The sequence below is a fragment of the Bactrocera neohumeralis genome, chromosome 4 (assembly GCF_024586455.1).
Source record: "Bactrocera neohumeralis isolate Rockhampton chromosome 4, APGP_CSIRO_Bneo_wtdbg2-racon-allhic-juicebox.fasta_v2, whole genome shotgun sequence".
In the NCBI taxonomy this organism is placed as follows: domain Eukaryota; kingdom Metazoa; phylum Arthropoda; class Insecta; order Diptera; family Tephritidae; genus Bactrocera; species Bactrocera neohumeralis.
Genome location: NC_065921.1, coordinates 90208321 through 90230590, shown reverse-complemented (window position 1 = coordinate 90230590; position 22270 = coordinate 90208321). Strand labels below are relative to the sequence as shown.

Sequence of the window (22270 nt, the reverse complement as noted above, 5' to 3'; positions counted from 1 at the left end):
TGGCAACACATATAAATTTGTTTTGACAGGTGAAATTTTCGTTTTGTGTTTATGTAGTAGAGTTAAATGTGTGCTTGCAGTCGTCGTTTACGTCAAAATTTCCAACAGTGGGCAGGTCGATCCATAGATTTTAAGCTCTAAATCTGTGCATCAGAAATTATATTAATAAAGAATTTTGGCGTTTAGTGAAGTAAAATCAATCAAAGAGATTAAATTTATATCATAAAAGTATGTTAACAACAATAAGTTTATGAATTCACTGAATCTACCGCGCCTCGGGTTGTCGGCGGCAACGATGTGTATATACTGCCATGAAAATACGATATATGAGTAAAATAGAAAGATTCGCATTTATACGCCTACTAGAGGACATTAAAATAATTATTTAATTAAAATCGAAAAAATATCTAACCATTCAATAAAATGAGTGTAATAAAAATATACAGATTTTGGTTTTGTGAGTAGGGCTATCATATATCAAAAAATCTGAGCATAAAAATACAAAGATGTGTGGTTTAGAGAATTTTATACATCCGCATGAAACACTACATTCATCGCCGCTATGTAAATTGTTTTGTTACCTATGTATGTAAAATGCAAAATATATCAAAGAAGGCATAAATGTACCCTTGCTGCATTTGTATACAATGTAAATTAAGGCGTTTAAAAAAAACTGTGTGAAGTTGGATTCAAAAAAGCTAATAGAAATAAAATGCAAGCTAAAAAACGGTATATTTTGGTTTTTGTGTCTTGTGCATTTCTCGCATATTGCTATTTTGGTGGTTATCGACTCAAAAAAAGTGACGGGTCTCACCGCAATCTTCAAGTGGTAGATGCAGTAACGCGCGCTCGTCTCCTTGAAAAATTACCCAGTTATCAACCGAAAGAAAACGTTCATATGACATTTGGAATCGATAAAACAGACAATGCAATTGTGCTAGGTGAGGATAAGCACATATCCACAAATGGCATAAATAAGGAGATTTCCTGCCGAATGGAAAGTTGTTTCGATTTTACAAAATGCTATGGAGAATTTTTAGTGTATGTGTATCCACCAGAGCCGTTGAACTCTTTGGGTGCTGCTCCTCCCGTATCAGCTAATTACCAAAAAATATTATCCGCAATACGCGAATCAAGATACTATACGTCCCAACCGGAGCGGGCGTGTTTATTTGTTTTGGCTATTGATACCTTGGATCGTGATTCTTTGTCGAATGACTACGTTCGTAATGTTCCATCAAGGCTAGCGCGCTTGCAGCACTGGAACAATGGCAGAAACCATTTGATATTCAATTTGTATTCAGGAACATGGCCCGATTATGCGGAGGACTCTCTTGGATTCGATCCAGGTGAAGCTATACTTGCAAAAGCTAGCATGAGTGTATTTCACATACGTCCAAACTTCGATATCAGCATTCCGCTGTTCCACAAACAGTTTCCTTTACGTGCGGGGTCATCTGGATTAGTACAAACTAATAACTTTCCAGCAAACAAAAAATATTTACTAGCATTTAAAGGAAAAAGGTAAGTTAACGTGATAATACACAATAATAAATTATAATATATTCCACTAAATGGATTAATAAATTTTAAGGGTCAATTATATTGAACATATTTTAACATTTGTCAGCAGTTTTGCAAGACTTAACTTTAATGGTATTTTTTTAACGGGGTATGATTTCCGAAATAACAGCCATTGCCCGGATGAAATCCGGGTCAATTCCGGTGCGTAGAACCGGCTGTTGTGGGAATTGCTTTAATAGTATCAACCACTCTTTAGGCGGATGTTATTGGCATATATGTTACATATACGTGACCATATCTTTATATGTTCATATGTATGTATATAACGAGTAAGGAATGGCTAAGTTCAGGTGCAACCGAAGATTTTATACTCTTGCAACTTGCAAAAATCAAAGATAGGGAAATACTTTAAGGTGTAAAACCAATCATATAGAGTAAGCCGGATGTTCGAAAATCCAGATATTTGTTATCTAGGAGCTAGGACAAATTTTCGCTCAAATTTATTTATTTAAGGCACAATGATACACTGTTATGGATAAAACACACTCTCTTATTTATATTGGGATAACTCACACCCAGAAGTTCGAAAATCTTTATATAATATTCAGGGGTGTTGTGGAATCTTAAAGTTGTCGGAATCAGAATTGAAACCGATCAAAAAAAGTAGTAGGTGTCATGAATTCAGATATACTATTTGGTTTGATATTCGAAACAGAATTTGTATCGGTTTTGGGTGTCACGGAAACCAATTTTATCGGTTTTGCTATCAGAAACAAAACAAGAAGATAGTCGCTCACAGATTTGAAATGTAAGCTAAGAAATCAAGTTATTTTATCATTTCGAATTAATTTATCTTTATTTATATAGGTGAAACCATAAGTATAAAACACGAAATCTCTTAATTACTTAGTTTTTGGAAAAAAAATCCGGATATTTAAAGATATTAGATGTAATTTAACACCCAAATGCGTCTTTATTCATTCGATAAATGTTATCTCTTCAAATCTTCCTTTAATTCGGAAGCTATTAAAAACTTTATGGGATTGCTTTCAAATGTATTCATTTGCAAGTTTTGTCGCATTAGTAAACACCTGGTTCGAATATTGGTTTTGCGTATGTATGTTTGAAAAGACGAAAATCCAATCAGATTCTGTGACACCATTGAAAATCAGAATTGGTTTGCAATTTTGACAGCTAAGCAATTCTGTCTTGGATTCCACAACACTCCTAATTAGGTACAATGGGGGCTAAGGGAAATATTGATCCGATTCAACCCATTTTTGATATACAGACATACCATTATAAGACAAGAATTATCCCTTAAATTCAGTTATATATGTATATCACACATTGACCGACATTTTCGATCAAAAGTTAACTATAGGTCTAAATATTTGGTACCTAGGGGTTTTATTGGATTTAAACTATTTTGGTCATTAGGCGGCACAAACTAAAGCCATTATTCGTGCAAAGTTTTATCCCGCTATATTAATTGATTCTTGGTTTGTATACTAGAAACTGAACGGATCAAGTGGAATATAAAATTGTGTTATATGAAAAGTATGCGTGGTTGTTGTTCGATTACATCCATTTTTACACTGTCATATAAGAATGTAAGAAGAATGCCACGTACTAAATTTTTTCGAAATCGTTTTGTCAAGTCTCGATATATGGGATTTCACCAAAAAATAGGCGGTGCCACGCCCATCGTCCAATTTTCACACCGGCTTCCATAAAGCTCTCTCATATCATCTCGGTGGTAAATGTCTCTGGGATATTTAGTTTTTGATTTAGTAGTTTCTAACAGTACCGTTATATGGGAGTGAGCGGCGTTATCCTTCGATTTCATTCATTTTCGCACTATCAGTAGAAGTTCTTATAAGATATGTACTCAGAAAATTTGGTTCTTGTTGCTTAAATGGTTTAGGAGATATTTACATTAAACTTTTTAAAGGGTGGAGCCCTGCCCACTTTTTCAAAAACAATTTGCCCACAGGTGCCTCTTGCTGCTGCGATCTTCTGTACCAAATTATAGCTTATACCTTAATTTAGTGCTTAGTTATGGCACTTTATATGTTTGCGATTAATGGCGACTTGTGGGCGTGGCAGTGGACCGATTACGCCCATCTACGAGCTCGAAATTTTTTTTGTACTAAGGAACCTACATACTAAGTTTCATTGAAATATCTCAATTTTTACTCAAGTTCCAGCTCGCACGGACGGACGAAAGAACGGACAGACAGTCAACCTGATTTAAACTTTTCTCGTCATCCTGATCATTTATACATATACATATATGTACATATATATATAACATCTACCTCGCTTAGTTTTAAGTGATTCGTACAACCGTTAGGTGAACAAAACTATAATACTCTGTAGCAACTGATTGCAAGAGTATAAAAATTACGTGTCACGTTGTTTGTCCACGGTGGACTCCTAAACTATTGAACCGATTTTAGCAAAATTTAGGACACTGTGTCCAGTTCGAACCAACTTAGAAGATAATAAATTTATTTATATTCAAAACTAAACCTCAAGTACAATCCCTTGTATTCTTATACCGACAAATACCTTTTCGCCTTTATTCGTAAATAAAAATTTCACGGTATTGAATAGTTTATTACATGAATAATAGTATAAAATGTATACCACAGCAACGCGTGGCCGGATCCACTAGTACGGTATGTACATATTTTATTATAGCCAAAGAACATAGTTTTGACAAAGGTTATCAATAAAGTTCCCATTAACCTAACGAAATTGTACATATGCTTGTATTTGTATTTATGTGTATGTGTATTTTTGAACAAAATTATTATTTATTTTTCTTCTATTAAGGGATCGTCTCAGTGTGAAATTTTCGAGAAATCGATTTTTTTGTTGCATTATCAGATTGTATACACTGTAATAAACATTCATTGAAATAATTCAAATTATTATGGTCGCTACAGCGTTTATTGTAGAAAAGGAGCAGAGTGGGGAACATAGTGACTCTAATCTTTAAACGCGTTTTTCTCAGAATGGTGTGTTTCAAAACGGTTTCCACTTTCAAAAGAAGAGTTTAGAAGATTTTTTTTTGAATCTTCCTATTTTTTCTACGAAAAATTGTCGAACAAAAGGATCAAATTCGATACGTTTAGTTCAAACCGCCATTTTGTCAAATTTCAAAACAGTAGAGCGCAGACGAAGAAGTTTCAGATAAGTGAGAACACAGTTCGAAGTGAGCCCTACATGCTTCCGGTTAAAAATAATCCTTGCAGTCATTTGCTTGGAGCAAAACCGCATCCCAGAAGTCTAAAGACTTGACTAAGTAAAGGACATAGCATAATCTACTAACCATATTATTGACACAACTGACTTTGGACTCGCACTGTATGATATTCAAAGTGGAGCTATTAACACCTTTACTGACTTTCTTCCATGCAAATTCGTTCTAGAAAATGTAGCCGGTTAAATTCCTACTTATCCAGAATCGATCCTGTCCTATCAAATATGTATATGCACTGCGTGCAATGAGCCCCCTCTTGACTATAATCTATGAAACCAAGTCATCTTTCAACACTCCTTTCCCAATGTCCGACCCCTTCGGAACAGCACGATTCCGGGCCTCAAGATAGATGATTTTGTTCAAATAATTTGCGTCTTGTTAACTAAACATGGCCTAGATAATCACTACAACAACAAAATTTCTTTAATTATATTTAGTTTCTATTGCTAAGTAAATGAGTATTCATTGTGCATAACAGATGTGAGGAAAGATAAGAGATTGTTTGTGTACAATCTATACCTATTCTTACGTAAAAATTTTGTCACCAAATTTAATAGATCCACGATTATGTTCTCGGTTACTTTGAAGTCGCGGTAATTCGACACTTTGTCTGACCTTAACTGCCGCAGAAGGTGGTGCTTTCCTCGATCTGGCAGTTGGGGGAGAGGTGACTTGCTCTTTGATTTCTGTTGCTAATATTGGGGCTGTAGTAGTAGAAATTAATACTGAATGTCTCATTTCGCCATAGTTGACAAATGTTGGTAACTTATCAGAAGCAAAATGTGACGTCGAGGTTGCAACCTCTGGTGGCCATTTTTCACTTTTCACCCGGGACGGCAAACTTTGAAACCGACCTCTTAACTTGAATGCATCTCTAGGATTGCTAATATTGCTTGGAGTCCAATCGCCGTTAACTTCTTCTGAGTTCTTGCGTTGTTTTGCTCTCGTCGGTGGACCAGAGCTTGCTGTATTTGAAGATGGTAAGATTGTAGTCGTTTGTAACCGTTCCTGAAAACGCCTTAAGAAATTGGCTGGGTAGTTTGGTGGCTCCTCCGTCAAGGTACTTGGTGTGATCGTTGATGTAAACTTATCTCTATACGCAGTGATAGTGGGTTGTATAAAAGAAAATTTAGATGGAGTAGTTCGAAGACTAATATGTGAACCTTGCATTAATGGTATTGCTATAGACTCTTCAGCAATATGTTCAGTGACTTCATAACCATTTGACTGTATTTTTTGGTTTTGGTAATCATGATCATTGTGTTGATCTTGCTCTCCAACGGACAATAACGATTGATGAGAAATCTGTTTTTCTGGCTTAGGCAGACTTTCTGCCATAAAACTGGTGTGTAGTGGACTTAGTGTATTTGGTTTGAGCGGGGAATAGGTGGAACCTACTTCACTAGTGTCAAAAACTGGCAACCAGGAATTTTGTTCATCTGTCATTTCTTGGGACGCCTGTACGGAATATTTTTCATTCTCGGAAAGCAGATTTTGTTGATAAACATCGCCGCTTTTAACTGATAATTGTCCTTCGGCAATTAACTCTTGTTCCTTTTCCATCTTCTCCATTTGGTCACTATTGAGATACGTGGGCATTGTGTTTTTGTAGGAATTTATCGTTTTCGAGTCGGTGGTAATCGTTGGCTTCGTTATTATTTTAACAATTTTTTTGCTTGGTCGAATTTTGATAATTTTCATAGGTTTCTTTGTTGTGGGGTTATGGATGATATATTTTATCCTAGTGGTTTCCGAGGGTAAATAGTCCAATAGTTTATTTGTCAGCACTGAGTGTCCATTGGGCGCTAGATCGGACGTCATATGTTTTATGGAGTATGGCCTGGTGGCAGTGTTGCCTACTAAATTATCTAAGTGCATTTGCTTCCACATGAAGCGACGTTGTAGCCTGAAAACACATAACTGTAATCAATATTATACAAGGATCTACATTTATATATATGTATGTATATTTAAGAATGTATTTGCAAATTGTAGATAATTTACGTTGCTTCCTTGCCATTGGCTATCCCGCGACAATTAAGTAAACAGAAGAGATAAAGTATATAACATAGTTGTTTGTTATCCAACGTTGTCTCCCAAATAATACGCTGAGAATAAAAATTGCAAACTAATTAAAATGATGTTAAGCAACATAAATAATTTACATACGAAACACTTGCAATTGTTAAAGAAATTAACCATTTTATTTAATGCTCATGCACGAGCTGTTTGCGCTGTAACGATTTCTGCAAGATTAATTTTTAGTCTGTTGTCTGCCATTCAATTTATAGAGCATTTCATATTTCAAAACTGTTCACTATTGGCATTCATCAAGTCTGCGATGCAGTGCATGGTACAATCTTTCGAGGCAATAAACTGCAGTGAACTACGATTTAAAGGGGAATGCACGTTTACTTAGACTGTTATGTGATATGTATGTTCGATTGTGCATTTGCTTATATGCTCGTATAAATGTTGTGAGTATTTAAATCGTGAAACAAGTCAGTTTGGGCTGGGTAAATAAAATGAATCATAGAGCAAATTTTTCAATATTGTTTTTGGTTTTTTTTTTTAAATCTCTTGGTTTCTTATCTTCCTTTTTCCGCATAACTTTTTTTATTAATTTGCTGTTTTTTAACTTTCTTTCGCATCATACACATGTAATTCGGATGGTCGAATATTTAGGTGGCAGATTATTGCTATTCGTTTTCTCCTTCTCCTTTGCTTTCGTTTTTAATTTCTTTTTCATTTACTTAAATCTTTTTATATACATTGTATATTATGTACGAAATGATATGATATTATGAGTTGTTAAAAAATTATGCTTGAATACCCACGTGTAGTGAGTTTGAATGCCGTCTCGAGTAAAATCTAAAATTGAGAGAAACTGTTTTTACGAGACGTTGCTTCAAATAAAATTGTAATATTTGCATATATTTACATATTTTGAAAACAATATCCCCGCTACATTTCTGGGTTAAGAGTCGATTCATATCGTCATTGAACGAACTTCCCCCGACAGTTTTATACGCATAATAAAATATTGTTTGTGTAAGTACGGCAATTGTTCTGCGATTGGGCTATACATTTTTTTAATATTAGATTTGATTTTAATATATATGGATATGTTATCAAATACTTACATACATATATGTATATACATACATATACTATATGTTTGATGTCATTATTGTCCCTTTACTACAGATATGTGCATGGAATTGGCTCTGAGACAAGAAACTCCTTATTTCATTTACACAATGGACGGGACATCATTTTGGTCACAACTTGTCGACATGGCAAGAGTTGGAGGGAACTTCAAGACGGTCGATGTGATGAGGACAATCGCGAATATGACAAGTAAATTATAAATACTAGTTTTGTTTTTTAATATTTAAATAATATCAATATTGTGTTTTTCAAACATTTCCAGATATGACTATGAGACATTATTACAAAACTCTACATTTTGTTTGGTACCACGTGGAAGACGTTTGGGATCATTTCGGTAAGTTTCATTAAGTTCTTAATTGTATAGTTTTACCAAGTTCATGTTGAAAATATTCTTCTCATAAATATTACTTTTAATTAATTTATTTTCTAAAGTTTTCTAGAGGCACTCCAAGCGGGTTGCATTCCAGTTTTGTTATCGAATGGTTGGGTACTGCCATTTGAATCTAAAATTGATTGGAATGATGCTGTGATTTGGGCAGATGAAAGATTGTTGTTACAGGTGAGTTAAATTTGTAATAAATCTCAAATTAAAAATAGATTTATCTGCAGGATTGTGAATTTTTGGGATTAATTTTTTAACGGGTTTGTGTGATTAATTTTTCCCGTGTTTGGAATTACAATGTAAAAAAAAATTATTTCAAATGTTTAATTTATTTTTTTTTTATCAATTATTTAAAACTCTGATTATCTGACTACTAGAGAGTAAGCAAATATAGTTTTTGTTTTTTTGTCCAGTATACTTACCCACGTACTAATTCGCAATGCTAATTAGTTAATTATGTTTCGTTGCATACTTTCAGGTGCCAGAAGTCGTACGCTCTATTTCGTTGGAACGAATTTTGGCTTTGCGTCAGCAAACCCAAGTTCTTTGGGAACGATATTTTGGATCTATAGAAAAAATTGTGTTCACTACGTTTGAGGTGAGTCGCAATAATAAAAGATAATAATAATCCTCATCGATTTATCATTTCGTAATCATATGTTTATATAATTTTGAAACCTTATTCTTACAACTTAGTTTTATTTTACCTATGCACATAAATGTATTTTTACAACTTAGTTTTATTTTATCTATGCACATAAATGTATCCTATCTTTATCTCGGAACAAAAGAATTAAAATGCGTTTATAAATAACCCTGAAAAAGGATTTGCGAATGTAAATATGTACCCATTACTTTTAACAACCTTAATCTTTAGACGATGCTTGGAAATATTAAAGTGGCTTCACTTCATATCGATCATTTAATACAAGAGTGTCGCAAAAAAAAATATATAACTGATATAAATAACTAAAAAATTTTCAACTGAAGATATTTTGTTTATATCAGTTTAACCTTTTGAACCCCCACCCTTTCCAAGACTCGCTTTGAATGCGCTTTTATAGCTGAAAAACAGCTTGTTGGGGTGATGCAGTTATAGAATCGCATCCTCTTCTTTTTAGAAACTGTTTCCAGATTTTATACAACATATAAGAGATAGTCTCACTTATCAGACACTTAACTTGATTTTATTTCATAAAGTAAATTGTATAAAATGGTTTCCCTTAAAGTCCTTTCAATATGACTAGCTAAATGCCTTGTTAATTCTACTCCGGAATCGTAAATAAAAGTCCATGCCTTGACCATATTTAAATGCATATTTAATGTAAATTTAAGTTGTAAATTACATTTAGTTTTGTACATTAGATTTGGTGAAAACGTATAGGATGCCCTAGTAGACATATTTAAGTAGCTCTGAGTTTATAACTTGTATTTAACGTTAAGCCTCGCACTGGTAGTGGAAATAGAACTTTTGAAACTGCATTAGTGTTGTGCTGAACTTAAATTCCTTACAAAGTCTTGGCTTAAAGTTTAGGATATGTTTAAATGCACATAAAAAACTTAAAAGTTTAATTAACTTTGTTTGTGCTAGTTTACCCTTAATAGATACATACATACATATATACTATGCATATATTAGTGTAGATATATTTATCTGTAACACCTGCTGGGTTTTAAGATATTTTCATAGTTGCACTTTTAGAAAAGTAGTGAGAATAGGCTTCTTACGCCAGTGGATCCGACTCCTGAGCCGAGTGTGAAACCGCTGCCTGATGTGCGATGTCTGGACGCGTGACTGGAAAGGTTTGAACGAACACGGTCGTAGCTGGCAACATCCTGAAAGTGAAAATAATTGAAAAGTCGGTTAATTTTATTCAAAGTAATAAAATTAAAAGTTTAGCTAATTTACTGGTCGATCAGAAACTCTAAGTGTTGACAGTGGCTGCAGATGTGACACATGCTACAGGTGTTGTAAATCGACAAGATTCTCACCTCTTTGTCAGCGTTAGCCAGAACGCTGCGCATTGAATCAGCAACTGGCCATTTCTTCTTCATTACCAGATTTTGTGGTGGATCATGTGCAGTGCCAGCATCCACTGACCAAATTGTGACTGTAGCACCAGCATTAATTTTCGCTCCTCGCGAAAATTTGAAAGCCAATTCCTCATCGCCGGCGATGCGAGTTAGCTGCCATCCGGTTAAATGGATTTCATCGGTGCCTTTATTGTGCAATTTAATGTAACGTCCTTCACTATCGGCGTCGACTATTTGCAAATCGCCTTTAGCGGCTGAATTAACAGAATATTCGGACAAATTGCGATCTTCTGATTCATCTATAACTGTGCGGCGACGTTTGACTGCACTAGCGCTGCCACCAGCGCCCGGTGTTGCCGAACGGCGACCGCTGGGTGTGACACGTCCTGAACGTGAGGTAGAGCTAACAGATAAATGAGTACCATTTGAGTATCCTGAGTCGGTGTTTGTGCTAGTTCCTGGACGATTGGGCGATGAAATGTTTAAACGGCGCTCCTCTCCGCACAAAAGTTTGTCATAAGCGGCAATTTCGAGATCCAGCGAGACTTTAATGTCCATTAAATCACGATACTCTTGCAATTGTTGTGCCATTTCGTCGCGCATGCGTTGCAGCTCGGCCTCCAGTGAAGATATATATTGATTATGGCGAGCACGCTCACTGTCTAGTAGGTTTTCTAGTTCACGTATGCGCGCCTAAAAATATGTAATTAAAAAAGTTACATAAGCTATAACTTCATGTAATTAAATGCATGTATCTTACATTTAAGCCTGCATTGGTATTCTCCAGATCTTGAATCTTAGCATTAAGTCCGTCAATTTTCGTGCGCATAAGGCGAACTTCTTCAGTTGCGTGTGCCGAGGAGTTGGCTGCTCTATTTGCAGCTGCTTGCAGATTTTTGATTTCATTGTCGTACAGCAATTCAATTTCTTCGCGATTAGCGCGCATTTGGGCTTCATATTGGTCGCGCAACTCCTGAAGGGATTGTTGTAGTTTTGCTTCATACTGCTTGGATAAACGGCCGTCGATTTCACTGATTTCAATTTGACGACGCGAGCGTGTTTCGGTCAGTTCACGACTGTGAACTTGATCTTTGAAACTAAGCTCCTCGCGAAGGCTTTGGTTCTGATTCTCCAAATCAACTCGAGCCAACGTTTCAGCTTCAAACTGTTTGCGGAGATCTTCAAGTTGCTTACGCAGCCTTTCGTTTTCAATTAGGAGGTCTTTAGCTTGATCTTCGGCCTTCTTGCGATCAGCCAAAGCCTGGTTGTACTTACCGTTAACTTCATTGTAGCGAGATTCATATACACGCGCACTATTCTCAGCGATCGCGCATTCCTTTGTTTTTTTATCTAGCCTGTTTTTTATTAAATAAAATCGAAATACATATATGTAGTATTAAAAATATTTTTCTCGAAATCACATGCATAAGAGATAACAGAAGTAAATACAACAGTACAAAATTTTGAAACACGATTTCAAATATATCTGTATGTAACATAGACGTGATATCAAACGAGTTTGAGGAGTACAACAAAATTAGTGAATTTGTCAAATGACATCATCGCTAGTATTTTTGTATGAATATATATGCAGAAGTCCGGCTCAAATGAGTTTCTGTCCATTTCCAATTACATTCGCATTTAATATACGACTTTTACTTAAATCAGATGTTATACATATACACATGTATGTATATGTACATAATATGATGTCAAACCAAATTGTTCATACTTTTTAAATTTACTCTTATTTACGAATGTATAAATACGGGATGTATGCGTTATATCCCACAGAAATTCAATTTGTTGTAAAGAAAATATTCTCGCTATGAGTTTTTAAGCATCTGTCTGCAAAATTTCAAAAGTCTTACAAATACGCATTGTATGCAATACTTTAAAGAAAATCACTAAGGTCTAGTGGAAAACGTGAGCATTGCAATCAAGCCAAAACTCATGGGAGACCGCGTTGTGTAGTACAATCGCGAAACGTGGAATGCGAGAGAATTTTCACATTATCCGAATGTATGAATTTCTAATACTTTAGTCCCAATGAGAACCTGTTAACCGAGACTTTTTGAGCAATATGCATGAGCTCCATTAAAGGCCAGCACGGAGCACAAGTGGGAAAATATAATCAGAGAGAAATACCTACATATGGTGTGGATATACATACAAACATACATAGAGGTATGTGTATTTAAATTCATACTAGACTTTCTAGGTTTGTGTTTATTCAAGGTTGCTTTCGTGAAATTGTCACAAAAAAGCGAAAGAGTAATTTTTAGAAATACCTAAAAGTTATAGCTATTATTGCCATTCTTTCTTCGAGTTAATTATGCGCGCGTTGTTGTTGTTTTGTATGCCTTTTTTATGCTGGTACAGTTTGTGCTTATGCTCCATCGATTCGATTTAGTGCGGTTGTAATGATCTTTATTTTTGGCAAAATGACATCACGCATAACTCTATGCGCTGTTTCTTAGGGGGAGCCGACCTTCATGGCCACATAAGTTTTTTTTTAGTTTGATTTAGTATTCGCCGCGGCATTTATTTATATACAAAACTATAAACGCGTGTGTTTGTGGTAACTTACTTAAGTGATATTTATGAGAAACAAAAACAAAGACCAAACAAAAGTAACAATGAATAATTAAACCCTAAACGCGTTTGGCAAGTTTATTTGACAAACGTACATATGTATGTAATATGTAAACAACTAATACGTGTTACGCTCATTTTGTTGTTGTATGTTTTCCAAATGCTATGTGAAGGTATGGGAATAGCCTGTTACCTTCTAACATATTTTCCTCTACTCTAAATGACATCATTCATTATCATATTGAGCTTGCTGCCATGTGTTGTTAAAGCGCAGAGTTTAACAACTCGAAAAAGACAACATATTCACTATGACATCATTGATTAAAATTTACATACATACAGATATACTTGCATTTAATGTTGACGCAATAAAAAACCTTTTGAATGTGTGTACATACATATATACATATACATTAGTATATACATATGTGAGTATTAAAGTAAGAAATACACGGCAAATGGTGAAATTTTCTGATTGATTGTACATATTTTCTAGTTGTTTACCTTTGTTTGAGGTCATCATTTTCCTCCCATAATCGCTTGATGTCAATTTCTAGTTTAGCCTTTTCTTTGGAAGTTTCATCCAAAAGCTTACGTGCTGCTGCCAGTTCTTTCTCATACATGGCTTTAATATTGGACACCTCGCGATTGACCGTGTCTTGGGCGATTTGCAGTTCCTGCGTTAATCGATTATTGTCATTCTCCAGGTTACGCATACGATCTATGTAGCAGGCTAGGCGATCGTTTAAATGTTGTAGTTCTTCCTTCTCCTGTATGCGAGTTGTGCGCGTAGGACTAGTGGCGCCCGGGCTCGTGGCCCCTAAACGTCCTGACTGCCCACCCACTGGTGTGGAAGTCGAGGCGCGAGAAATTCGCGTAGACACTGAGACACGCTTTTGAGACATATTGTTTGTCTTTGTTTATTGTTTGCAATTACACAAGTAAACTATTTGTTTGTGTATATGCCCTGTACTGAGGGATAGATAATCGTAGATTTCAGGCACTTGGTAAATATTTCAAGTTGGAACAAAGTGACTTGTTAAATGTATCCAATTATTTTAGCACCTCTGCTTTGTTTGACTGGAAAAAATCAACTGAATCGAAATGTTGAACGTTCGCTTACAAATGGTGGTGGGCCAAAACAAAAAATGAAATCATCATCGACGGAATTAGGTGAGGCAAAAGCAAAAGCCCGAGAAAAGTAACCAGTGCGCACTCACGAGGTTTCATACAGCTCTCTTTGCACGAAAATCTTGTGCTCACTTCTGCGTACATATGTATGTATTTACTATATATAAATGTTTGCGCTTTTACTGCTTTTGCTTTTGAACATTCATACAATATATAATATACACATATGTTAACTAATTACAATAACAATATTACAATAATAAGCTGAATGCCATGGCGTGTTGAGCAGTCCACATATGTAGTGGAGAGTAAAACAGTTGCGTATTATTGTAATGAGAATGAATTGAGTTTTAGTCAACTCAGAACCCTACTATGTGTAATTATGTAAATATGTAAATTTGGAATACGTCTACACTTTCGTACAAAGAAAAAGTGTATTCAAAACCGAATGAATTGTGAGCAGAAAAGCTGAATTAGTAATTTCGTTTTTTTTGCAATGTAAACATTAGCCTCCCTAAGCTATTGATTGCCTTATCTCGTGGTATGGTATCTCTTAACACTATTTCGGCGCAGCACCCGAGCAATATTAACGGAGTATGTTTCGTAGCCTCTTACAAGCGCCTGATAGGTTCCCATCCTTCAATCCAACTATTGCTTGTCAGACAGTAATAAGCTGAATTTAAATACATACATACCTACATATGTACAGATGCAAAACGGTTGACTACCACGTATAATTGTTATTACAAATTTAATATTTGCCGCGTGACCAATAAAGTATTTAAGATCTAGAAATACTATTATTTTCGCATATCGTGAACACCACACATACATGTGCTTATTAGACAACATTAACACTGGGTCTCACCTATTAGTTTTATGTTTTAAAATTGTAATAATTGTGAATGGTTGACTTTTAAATAGGCGCTTTTTAATACTTCGTATGAGTAATTTCATTACAATTAAATTATTTGGTTTGTTATATGCATATTTTTAGTTATTATTTATCAAGGTCTTGCCTTCATCTTATTCACCTCTTAACCTAACCACCTCGTACATTCATAAACGTGAACAATGTTAATGGTATATGTATATCAATTAATGTTATTTTATTAGATTATCCGCGAGCGCTTACCAGATTATCCTGTTCGCAATACATTTATTTGGAATACATCGCCAGGTGCTCTCCTAACGCTTCCAACATTTGCTGATAGTTCCAGGTAAACTAAAAATCATATTCAATTTGATGGGGCTGCCAATTTAAAAGTACTTCACATCACTTTTTTTTTAGGTATATGCCATTTTTATTGGATTCCATGGGAGTAGAACCCCGTCACAATTACACGGCTGTCATTTATGTACAAATTGGTTCGATTCTGGGCCCGAACACTGCGCTATACAAGTTAATCAAAACTATTTCAAAAAGTCAATTCGTAGATAGAGTAAGATAGATATAAAAAATGTCGATATATTAGACAAATAATCTGACTTTCCTTTATTACTAATTTGTAGATTTTGGTTCTCTGGGCGGCTGATCGTCCTATTCCATCTAAAAAGAGATGGCCTACGACTTACCATATACCATTCCATATAATAACTTTAAGTGGCTTAAGTATTGGTAAATCCTCTCGTAATATGAAAAATGATGTCAGCGAAAAGTTCTATAATAGTACTCTACTTTCCGGGAGAGTACCTATTAATCATCAAGATTCAAAAAATACCAGAGAGGAAACTTTAGATGTATTTGACGAACGCCCAAGCATATCACAACGTTTTTATCCATATCCCGAAATCCAAACAGATGCAGTGCTCTCACTAGACGAGGACTCTATACTCAATACAGATGAATTGGATTTTGCATATACAGTTTGGCGAGATTTTCCAGATCGTATTGTTGGTTATCCAGCTCGAGCTCACTTCTGGGATGATTCAAAGGTTCTATCTTTTGTTTACTTGTTGTTTCGTGCAATAAAAAATTAATTTACTTAATTATTTTAAAGAATGCGTGGGGATACACATCTAAGTGGACCAATTACTATTCCATAGTTTTGACTGGTGCAGCTTTCTATCATCGATACTATAATTACTTGTACACCAATTGGCTATCATTATTGCTTCTTAAGACTGTACAACAATCATCGAATTGTGAAGATATCCTAATGAATTTGCTTGTATCGCATGTAACGAGAAAACCACCGATTAAAGTGACACAGCGCAAAGGCTATAAGGATCGTGAAACAGGTCATTCTCCGTGGAATGATCCAGATCATTTCATTCAGCGGCAAAGTTGCCTCAATACATTCGCTGCAGTTTTTGGGTACAGATACACATATGAGTTATGCATGTTGCTCAGGAGAAAATAATATATTTTCGTTCTTTTGCAGATATATGCCGTTGATACGTTCAAATTTACGTCTTGATCCGGTATTGTATCGAGATCCGGTGTCCAATCTACGTAAGAAGTACCGCCAAATTGAGTTGGTTGGTAGCTAGCACTACATAAGCACAAGCTATAAAGTTAAGCTTAACTAATCTGTGTTTGTCAACCACAAAAGTAAACTTAACTGTATTCAAAATACAAATGGATTGCTATAAAAATAGTTTAAAGTCACAGATTTATAGATCAAATGTATTTATTGCAATAATAGACGTGCAGTTAAAGTTGTATAGCTTGCGAGGTTTGAAAAATACATACCTCTACGTGAATGTTTACGTGCGAGTATGGATATGGTGTACCGAAAAAGTGTCACAACTATTTATATAAATTAGTAAGAAGTTATTTGTATGTAAAATGCCATTTACGATAAGTCACAGCCACAATAATTTAGATTCTGTAATTATAATTATAAGATGTTATAAGTTAACATATAATGATGTTGATGATGACATGACATGATGGTGATTACTTTAGGTCGCTATTTTTACAATATATAAAAACTGTAATAATTTATGATATTTAGTTAAATTTTTTAATATATGTGTATATAAAAATATATATATATGTATGTTTACAAAAGTGTATACATATATATGCATATACGAACGTGTATAAATAAATTTGACACTAATCACACTCGCTTTGGCTCGTTTGTGTTAATATTTCCGATAAGCGACAAATTTGAAAAGGGACTTTAGTTATAATTTAATAAAATAATTGTTTATTATTGAATAAAAATATGACATGAAAATATTAATTTTTAACGCGAAAACTTAAATTCTCTTAAAAAGAGCTTAAACATGAACATGCCGAACTACAATAAATATATGTATATATATACAAAAATCAAATGAAAAGTGCAATGGTTTTGTTTAATATCCACAAATACACATATTCGCTCAATGTGTTATTATGCAGGTATGTAAGAATCTAATTCAAATTAAATATGTTGCTATGTTCTAATCTATGTACATATGTATGTTACCATCCAGGACAAGAGCGGGGCTAATAAATTTAAAATATTTCTGAAATTCCCTAATTGAAAACATTATTTCACCCAATGAATGATTAAATATCATTTGTTATGAAAAATAATTTCTAATTATTTCAATTTTGTTCGGTTCACTAATATCTCTATAATCGTGAAATCTAAGTAAAGTATATATGTATAATACATGCTTTTAATAATTATGTCCACAATAAATTTAGTAAGCACATAACAATGGTCATTCTCAATCACAAAAACTACAAAGCATCGAAAAGTAATGTGAGTTTCATTTACCACTTGTATGTACATATTTATGTATGACAATGATGGTGACATATTTTTTATTCTGATTTAAATTATTGTATATGCTGGTACATAGTAAATATTTACGTTAATAATATGTACATATGTACGCAGGTCATCTACGCTTATGGTCATTGCATTTGTTTTGTACAACTAATTGCTTTGGAAATACTATATGCCTATATAATTTCAGAACTTCATCCACCATCCATGAGCAGAAAGAGTTTTAGTATTAAAATACACTTTCGAGCTTAAACATAAAAATTATTTTGTGCTCTTCATTTGCATAGGCATGCATATGTAATATGTATGTATTATTACTGGATACACAAACTCGGCAATAGTTTTTCAAAAAAAAAAAAGGATAAGTTCATCAGCTTCAACATGCAATTTTTTGGGTTGTCGATTGCTTTGTTGTTATTGCAATTTTTGTCTACCAAAGGTCAGCGTATAAGCGTTTTACTGAACCAGGGGTCCATAACAGGGGTATGCATATTAAGCATTTGTATGCGAATTCGCTATATACTTACATACATACTTTAATTTGCTGCTTTTGAACTTACAGCTAAAGATATTTCCGGATACTTCTCGAACCGCTGTTTACGCATTCCTCGGGGTGCCATACGCACAACCACCTGTTGGCGATCTACGCTTTGCGGTAAAGAACTTTCTAGTCATTTGCAATATTTATTCGATATCAACCACTAACTTGCGCACATACGCAGGTATCATATTTTTACATGACACAAACATACATACATATGTACATATGTACATATGTATGTATATTAACTGAAATTCCAGCATGCAAATGAGAACTAGTGTAAACATATGCACGCATACATATGTGTTCAGATGTGTATATGTATATAGAAGTCTATAATGTAGCACAAGTGATTTTTGATCACCCCGTTTTACTTTTTACTTTTTAATATTTATATTTTTTTTAAACATGCATATGAATATAACTGTGTTTGTACTATGTACATATGCATTAGACTGTGAATCAAAGTGAATCGAAGCTGCTTCCGGTTGGCTATTTCCACTGTTTATTTACTGGTTGGACAATGAGCCCGAAGCAGCTCAGTAAATTATGACATATTGGGTCGTTCACTAAGTAATTTCGTTTGATTACAACAGCTGGTCTCATGGGAGCTTGTTCGCAGCCAACTTCGCACTAACCGTTTTACCGTTATATTTGTATTTGAACAGCTGATATTATAAGGCTGTTGTAAATTTTTTTTAAATCTTTTTTTGAAATAGTTTGTGAATAGTTCATCATGTTCTTAGAGAACGAAATTTGCTTCGTCGTTTGTTTTTTCCTGGCGACGAGAAGTGAGTAAGTTTCTAAAAAAAAGTCCTAATACAAGTTTGATGACTCGCCAAAAGCTTTTGCAGCTTGAATGGGATGTGCTAGCACAAAAGCAAAAGGTACTGGGTCAGAATGGAGAATATATAATTTTATATGTTTTACACAAAAAAAAAGTGTTTAACTGATTGCACTAGAAAATGAAGAAATTACTTAGTGAACGACCCAATATTTATGCGCCTACTCGAAATTATGAGCTCAATTTAAAAGCATAATGAAAGAAATAAAAATCACGAAGTGTCATTAATATGTATATATGTATATTATTTTGCGAATTGAAAAGTGTGGAAAATATTAGTTTGTTGTACATATGATTTTAATATTGTGTTGTGATATTGTATTATGTATTTGTACACATTTTACATAAGTAGTTTTCTGTTTACGTACGAATAAATTTATCCAAATATTCTATTTTTAATTACATACAAAGCCTCCTTTGGCCCATAGTGGCTGGAATCGTACTTTTCTGGCTATGAGTATGCGTCCGCTGTGTCCACAGCCATCGGACACAATCTATGATGAAGTATCTGACGGAAGTGTTCCTCGCGAAACAATAATGGACGAAGATTGCTTATATTTAAATATTTGGGTCTCCGAGGTATGTAATTTAAATGTTCTTATACCCTTAAAAATATCGATTTAGTCGCACTTAAGAACATTTTTATAAATAAATTTGTTGGATATTTTTTGCTTTAAGACTGAAAATACTAAGAAGAAATCTGTGTTGGTAATTATCACTGGCGAGGAAATGGTTTACGATTGGTCTCAAAATCGTGTGTCCGGCGTAGATCTAGCCTTGGAGGATATTGTCGTTGTTTCTATACAATACCGCAGTAATATTTTTGGCTGGATTGCTATGGATAATGAAGCGTTGGCAGGAAATTTAGGCCTACAAGATCAACATCTGGCACTTCTTTGGATACAGAGTAATATCCAACACTTTGGAGGAGATCCCAACCAGATAACATTATTAGGACATGGCTCAAGTGGTGCGCCATGCGTCATGGCACATGCTGTCATGGGACGAACTGCTGAAGAGAATATTTTTTCTAAACTTGTTATAATGTCCAGCGGCGATTTAGAGGCATCGCTAAGGTCTAGGCAAGATGTTATGAAAGCTTCGAAAGTCCTAGTGGAAAAATTAGGTTGCCAATTCGAAAAACCCAGTAGTCAACTGAGATATTGTCTAAGGCAAAAAAGCATCGGTGACCTGCTGAACGCCTTTGAAAGTATATATGATCATCGCAATGGCACACTTCATATCGGTCCCATCTTACCAGTTGCTTACGACGATTTATTAAAAAATCGAACAATCTCGTACGCTCTGGGTCCTATGCTCATTGGCATTACATCTAATGAGGGATCGTTTTTAGAGCAACGATGGTTAAATTTAGCTCGCGAAAGCTATCAATCTATCCGTGACTATGTGGATTACACTGTGCTACCATGTATACTACGAAATTTCGATGTGCAAATAAGAGATAAGATGAAATATGCAATAAACTGGTTCTATTTTAGTGGGGAGCCGAGCGAGAGTACAAAGCATTTTCTGTACGCATTGCAGCGCCTTATATCGGAGTATTTTTATGAATTGCCATTCTACAGATTACTAAATCTATTAACTTCGAAAGACTATGGAATTGTTACGCCAGTGTTTGCATATGTTTTCGATGCTTCAAAATCTATGGATTTACGTGGGAAAGTAAATTTATTCGGCGGCGCACCTCATTCAGCCGATCTACTTTTGTTGCTTGGACCCAGTGTATTCCAACAAGTATCAAGAAGGCGTTTGTCGATGGAAGAAAGCCGCCTCTCTCGACAATTTCGTAGTCATCTTATAACATTCATAAAAAGTAGAAGGGACATATATAGTTCAAGTTTCAAACCCAATGAATGGCTGCCCTATACAACTGAAAACCAATTCATATATAATATTGGTAAGACAGATAAAGACATCCAGTTAGAAACGAGTAGAAACTATTTGTCGGATTTTGAAAAAAATTCGGTTGAAATTGATCAATTGCTGCGCAATGATAGGGATGTCGTCGATAATGGTTTTCTGAGAACAAGTAGGAATAACAGAGGTCGGAGTGATATTAACCAAGCAACAGTTTATGCGACAAATCAAACAAATCACCGTTATGTTTTACATTTGAAAAGGGTATACAACTTTTGGCAGATTTTTATACCTTATATACATAACTATGGTTACCAATGGAATTATGATGGCAGTAATATTCCATTTGGCCAACAAAATCTCTTAAAGGAAGCGGCTGCTGACGCTGCTCGTTACCGAAAGGGTTTCTTTGCACTAATTGTTATAGTGGTTTTTCTTTTAAGCATATTAACGGTCTGTGTATACATACTTCATAGGGATCAAATGCGTGAGAACACGCCTATCTCGGTTTCTCGTTTATGACGAAGATTGATTCAGAAGCCAGCATGGTTTCGACCGACTCTTACGTCATTTAGAGCCAACAACAACAGTTCCAAATCGGAAAACTTTTCCTTTGGTGAAGTCATCTTACCCATAAGCGAAACGAAGAAGCGAGCAGCGGAAACTAATCTGAATAAAGCAGAGACACGTTCAAAGAGAGAACTGAAGAAAAATAGGAGCGACTTCGATCCATCACAATACAATATTAAACACTGGCAATATGAACTTACTTGCGACAAGTTTTGAATTGAGTACATTTTCATTCTGTGTACATAAATACCTACATACCTTATATACTAAAATATATAGAGTGTTTCGAAATCGAGTGAAAAACGAAGGCTATTTAATTTGAGTGATTAGCTGTGCACATATTTGATTTGAGTAAAGTGAAATGTGCGTAGACCGAAAAATATTATAATGGCTTACCAAAATTGTACAGTTTTCTGAATAATAAATACAATATGTTATAAATATAAAAAATACTACGTATATAATAAAATAAACTGTTTTCAATAAGTTTATGTATTTGAAATTGCGGGATTTATTTATACATATACATATATGTATATACAGTACATATAATTATAAATTCTAAATAATACTTAATTTTTTCTATTTGATTTTT

At 34.6% G+C, this 22270-nt stretch overlaps 4 protein-coding genes across 6 annotated transcripts; 2 read left to right on the top strand and 2 right to left on the bottom strand.

Moving 5' to 3' along the window:
* The first annotated feature begins 7 nt into the window (after positions 1 to 7).
* Positions 8 to 17411, top strand: LOC126757285 (exostosin-1). Its single transcript, XM_050471065.1, has 10 exons — positions 8 to 1524; positions 8003 to 8155; positions 8229 to 8303; positions 8402 to 8528; positions 8830 to 8949; positions 15228 to 15331; positions 15403 to 15553; positions 15624 to 16046; positions 16112 to 16428; positions 16496 to 17411. Exons 1-10 carry the CDS (start codon positions 713 to 715, stop codon positions 16602 to 16604), a joined length of 2391 nt encoding a protein of 796 aa, XP_050327022.1. The 5' UTR covers positions 8 to 712; the 3' UTR covers positions 16605 to 17411.
* Positions 5214 to 7346, bottom strand: LOC126757287 (uncharacterized). 2 transcript variants are annotated; one of them, XM_050471068.1, is made up of 3 exons: positions 6965 to 7346; positions 6800 to 6903; positions 5214 to 6701 (listed from the first exon to the last, which is right to left on the bottom strand). In XM_050471068.1, the coding sequence occupies exons 1-3, from the start codon at positions 6995 to 6997 to the stop codon at positions 5321 to 5323; spliced, it is 1518 nt and encodes a 505-aa protein (XP_050327025.1). In that variant the 5' UTR covers positions 6998 to 7346; the 3' UTR covers positions 5214 to 5320. The 2 variants fall into 2 exon arrangements, with proteins under 2 accessions (XP_050327025.1, XP_050327026.1); XM_050471069.1 differs by lacking the exon at positions 6965 to 7346 and having other exon boundaries at positions 5214 to 6715; positions 6800 to 6873.
* Positions 9649 to 14122, bottom strand: LOC126757286 (lamin-C). 2 transcript variants are annotated; one of them, XM_050471066.1, is made up of 4 exons: positions 13485 to 14122; positions 11146 to 11740; positions 10261 to 11078; positions 9649 to 10187 (listed from the first exon to the last, which is right to left on the bottom strand). In XM_050471066.1, the coding sequence occupies exons 1-4, from the start codon at positions 13883 to 13885 to the stop codon at positions 10076 to 10078; spliced, it is 1926 nt and encodes a 641-aa protein (XP_050327023.1). In that variant the 5' UTR covers positions 13886 to 14122; the 3' UTR covers positions 9649 to 10075. The 2 variants fall into 2 exon arrangements, with proteins under 2 accessions (XP_050327023.1, XP_050327024.1); XM_050471067.1 differs by having other exon boundaries at positions 10344 to 11078; positions 13485 to 14114.
* Positions 17412 to 18104: 693 nt separating the features above from the next.
* On the top strand, positions 18105 to 22139 carry LOC126756205 (liver carboxylesterase 1). The gene is made up of 4 exons (XM_050469088.1): positions 18105 to 18325; positions 18405 to 18497; positions 19639 to 19806; positions 19906 to 22139. Exons 1-4 carry the CDS (start codon positions 18149 to 18151, stop codon positions 21625 to 21627), a joined length of 2160 nt encoding a protein of 719 aa, XP_050325045.1. The 5' UTR covers positions 18105 to 18148; the 3' UTR covers positions 21628 to 22139.
* Positions 22140 to 22270: the final 131 nt, after the last annotated feature.

Coding starts and splice junctions, on each gene's coding strand:
- LOC126757285 (XM_050471065.1), top strand. CDS start 713: ATGCAAGCTAAAAAACGGTATATTTTGGTTTTTGTGTCTTGTGCATTT. Junction 16,047..16,111: donor ACTTCTGGGATGATTCAAAG/GTTCTATCTTTT, acceptor ATTATTTTAAAG/AATGCGTGGGGATACACATC. Junction 16,429..16,495: donor ACATTCGCTGCAGTTTTTGG/GTACAGATACAC, acceptor GTTCTTTTGCAG/ATATATGCCGTTGATACGTT.
- LOC126757287 (XM_050471068.1), bottom strand. CDS start 6,997: ATGGTTAATTTCTTTAACAATTGCAAGTGTTTC. Junction 6,904..6,964: donor TTAACAATTGCAAGTGTTTC/GTATGTAAATTA, acceptor TTTTATTCTCAG/CGTATTATTTGGGAGACAAC. Junction 6,702..6,799: donor GCCAATGGCAAGGAAGCAAC/GTAAATTATCTA, acceptor ATGTGTTTTCAG/GCTACAACGTCGCTTCATGT.
- LOC126757286 (XM_050471066.1), bottom strand. CDS start 13,885: ATGTCTCAAAAGCGTGTCTCAGTGTCTACGCGAATTTCTCGCGCCTCG. Junction 11,741..13,484: donor AATGATGACCTCAAACAAAG/GTAAACAACTAG, acceptor AATAAAAAACAG/GCTAGATAAAAAAACAAAGG. Junction 11,079..11,145: donor ATACCAATGCAGGCTTAAAT/GTAAGATACATG, acceptor ACATATTTTTAG/GCGCGCATACGTGAACTAGA.
- LOC126756205 (XM_050469088.1), top strand. CDS start 18,149: ATGTATTATTACTGGATACACAAACTCGGCAATAGTTTTTCAAAAAAA. Junction 18,498..19,638: donor TTGGCGATCTACGCTTTGCG/GTAAAGAACTTT, acceptor TTACATACAAAG/CCTCCTTTGGCCCATAGTGG. Junction 19,807..19,905: donor TAAATATTTGGGTCTCCGAG/GTATGTAATTTA, acceptor TTTTGCTTTAAG/ACTGAAAATACTAAGAAGAA.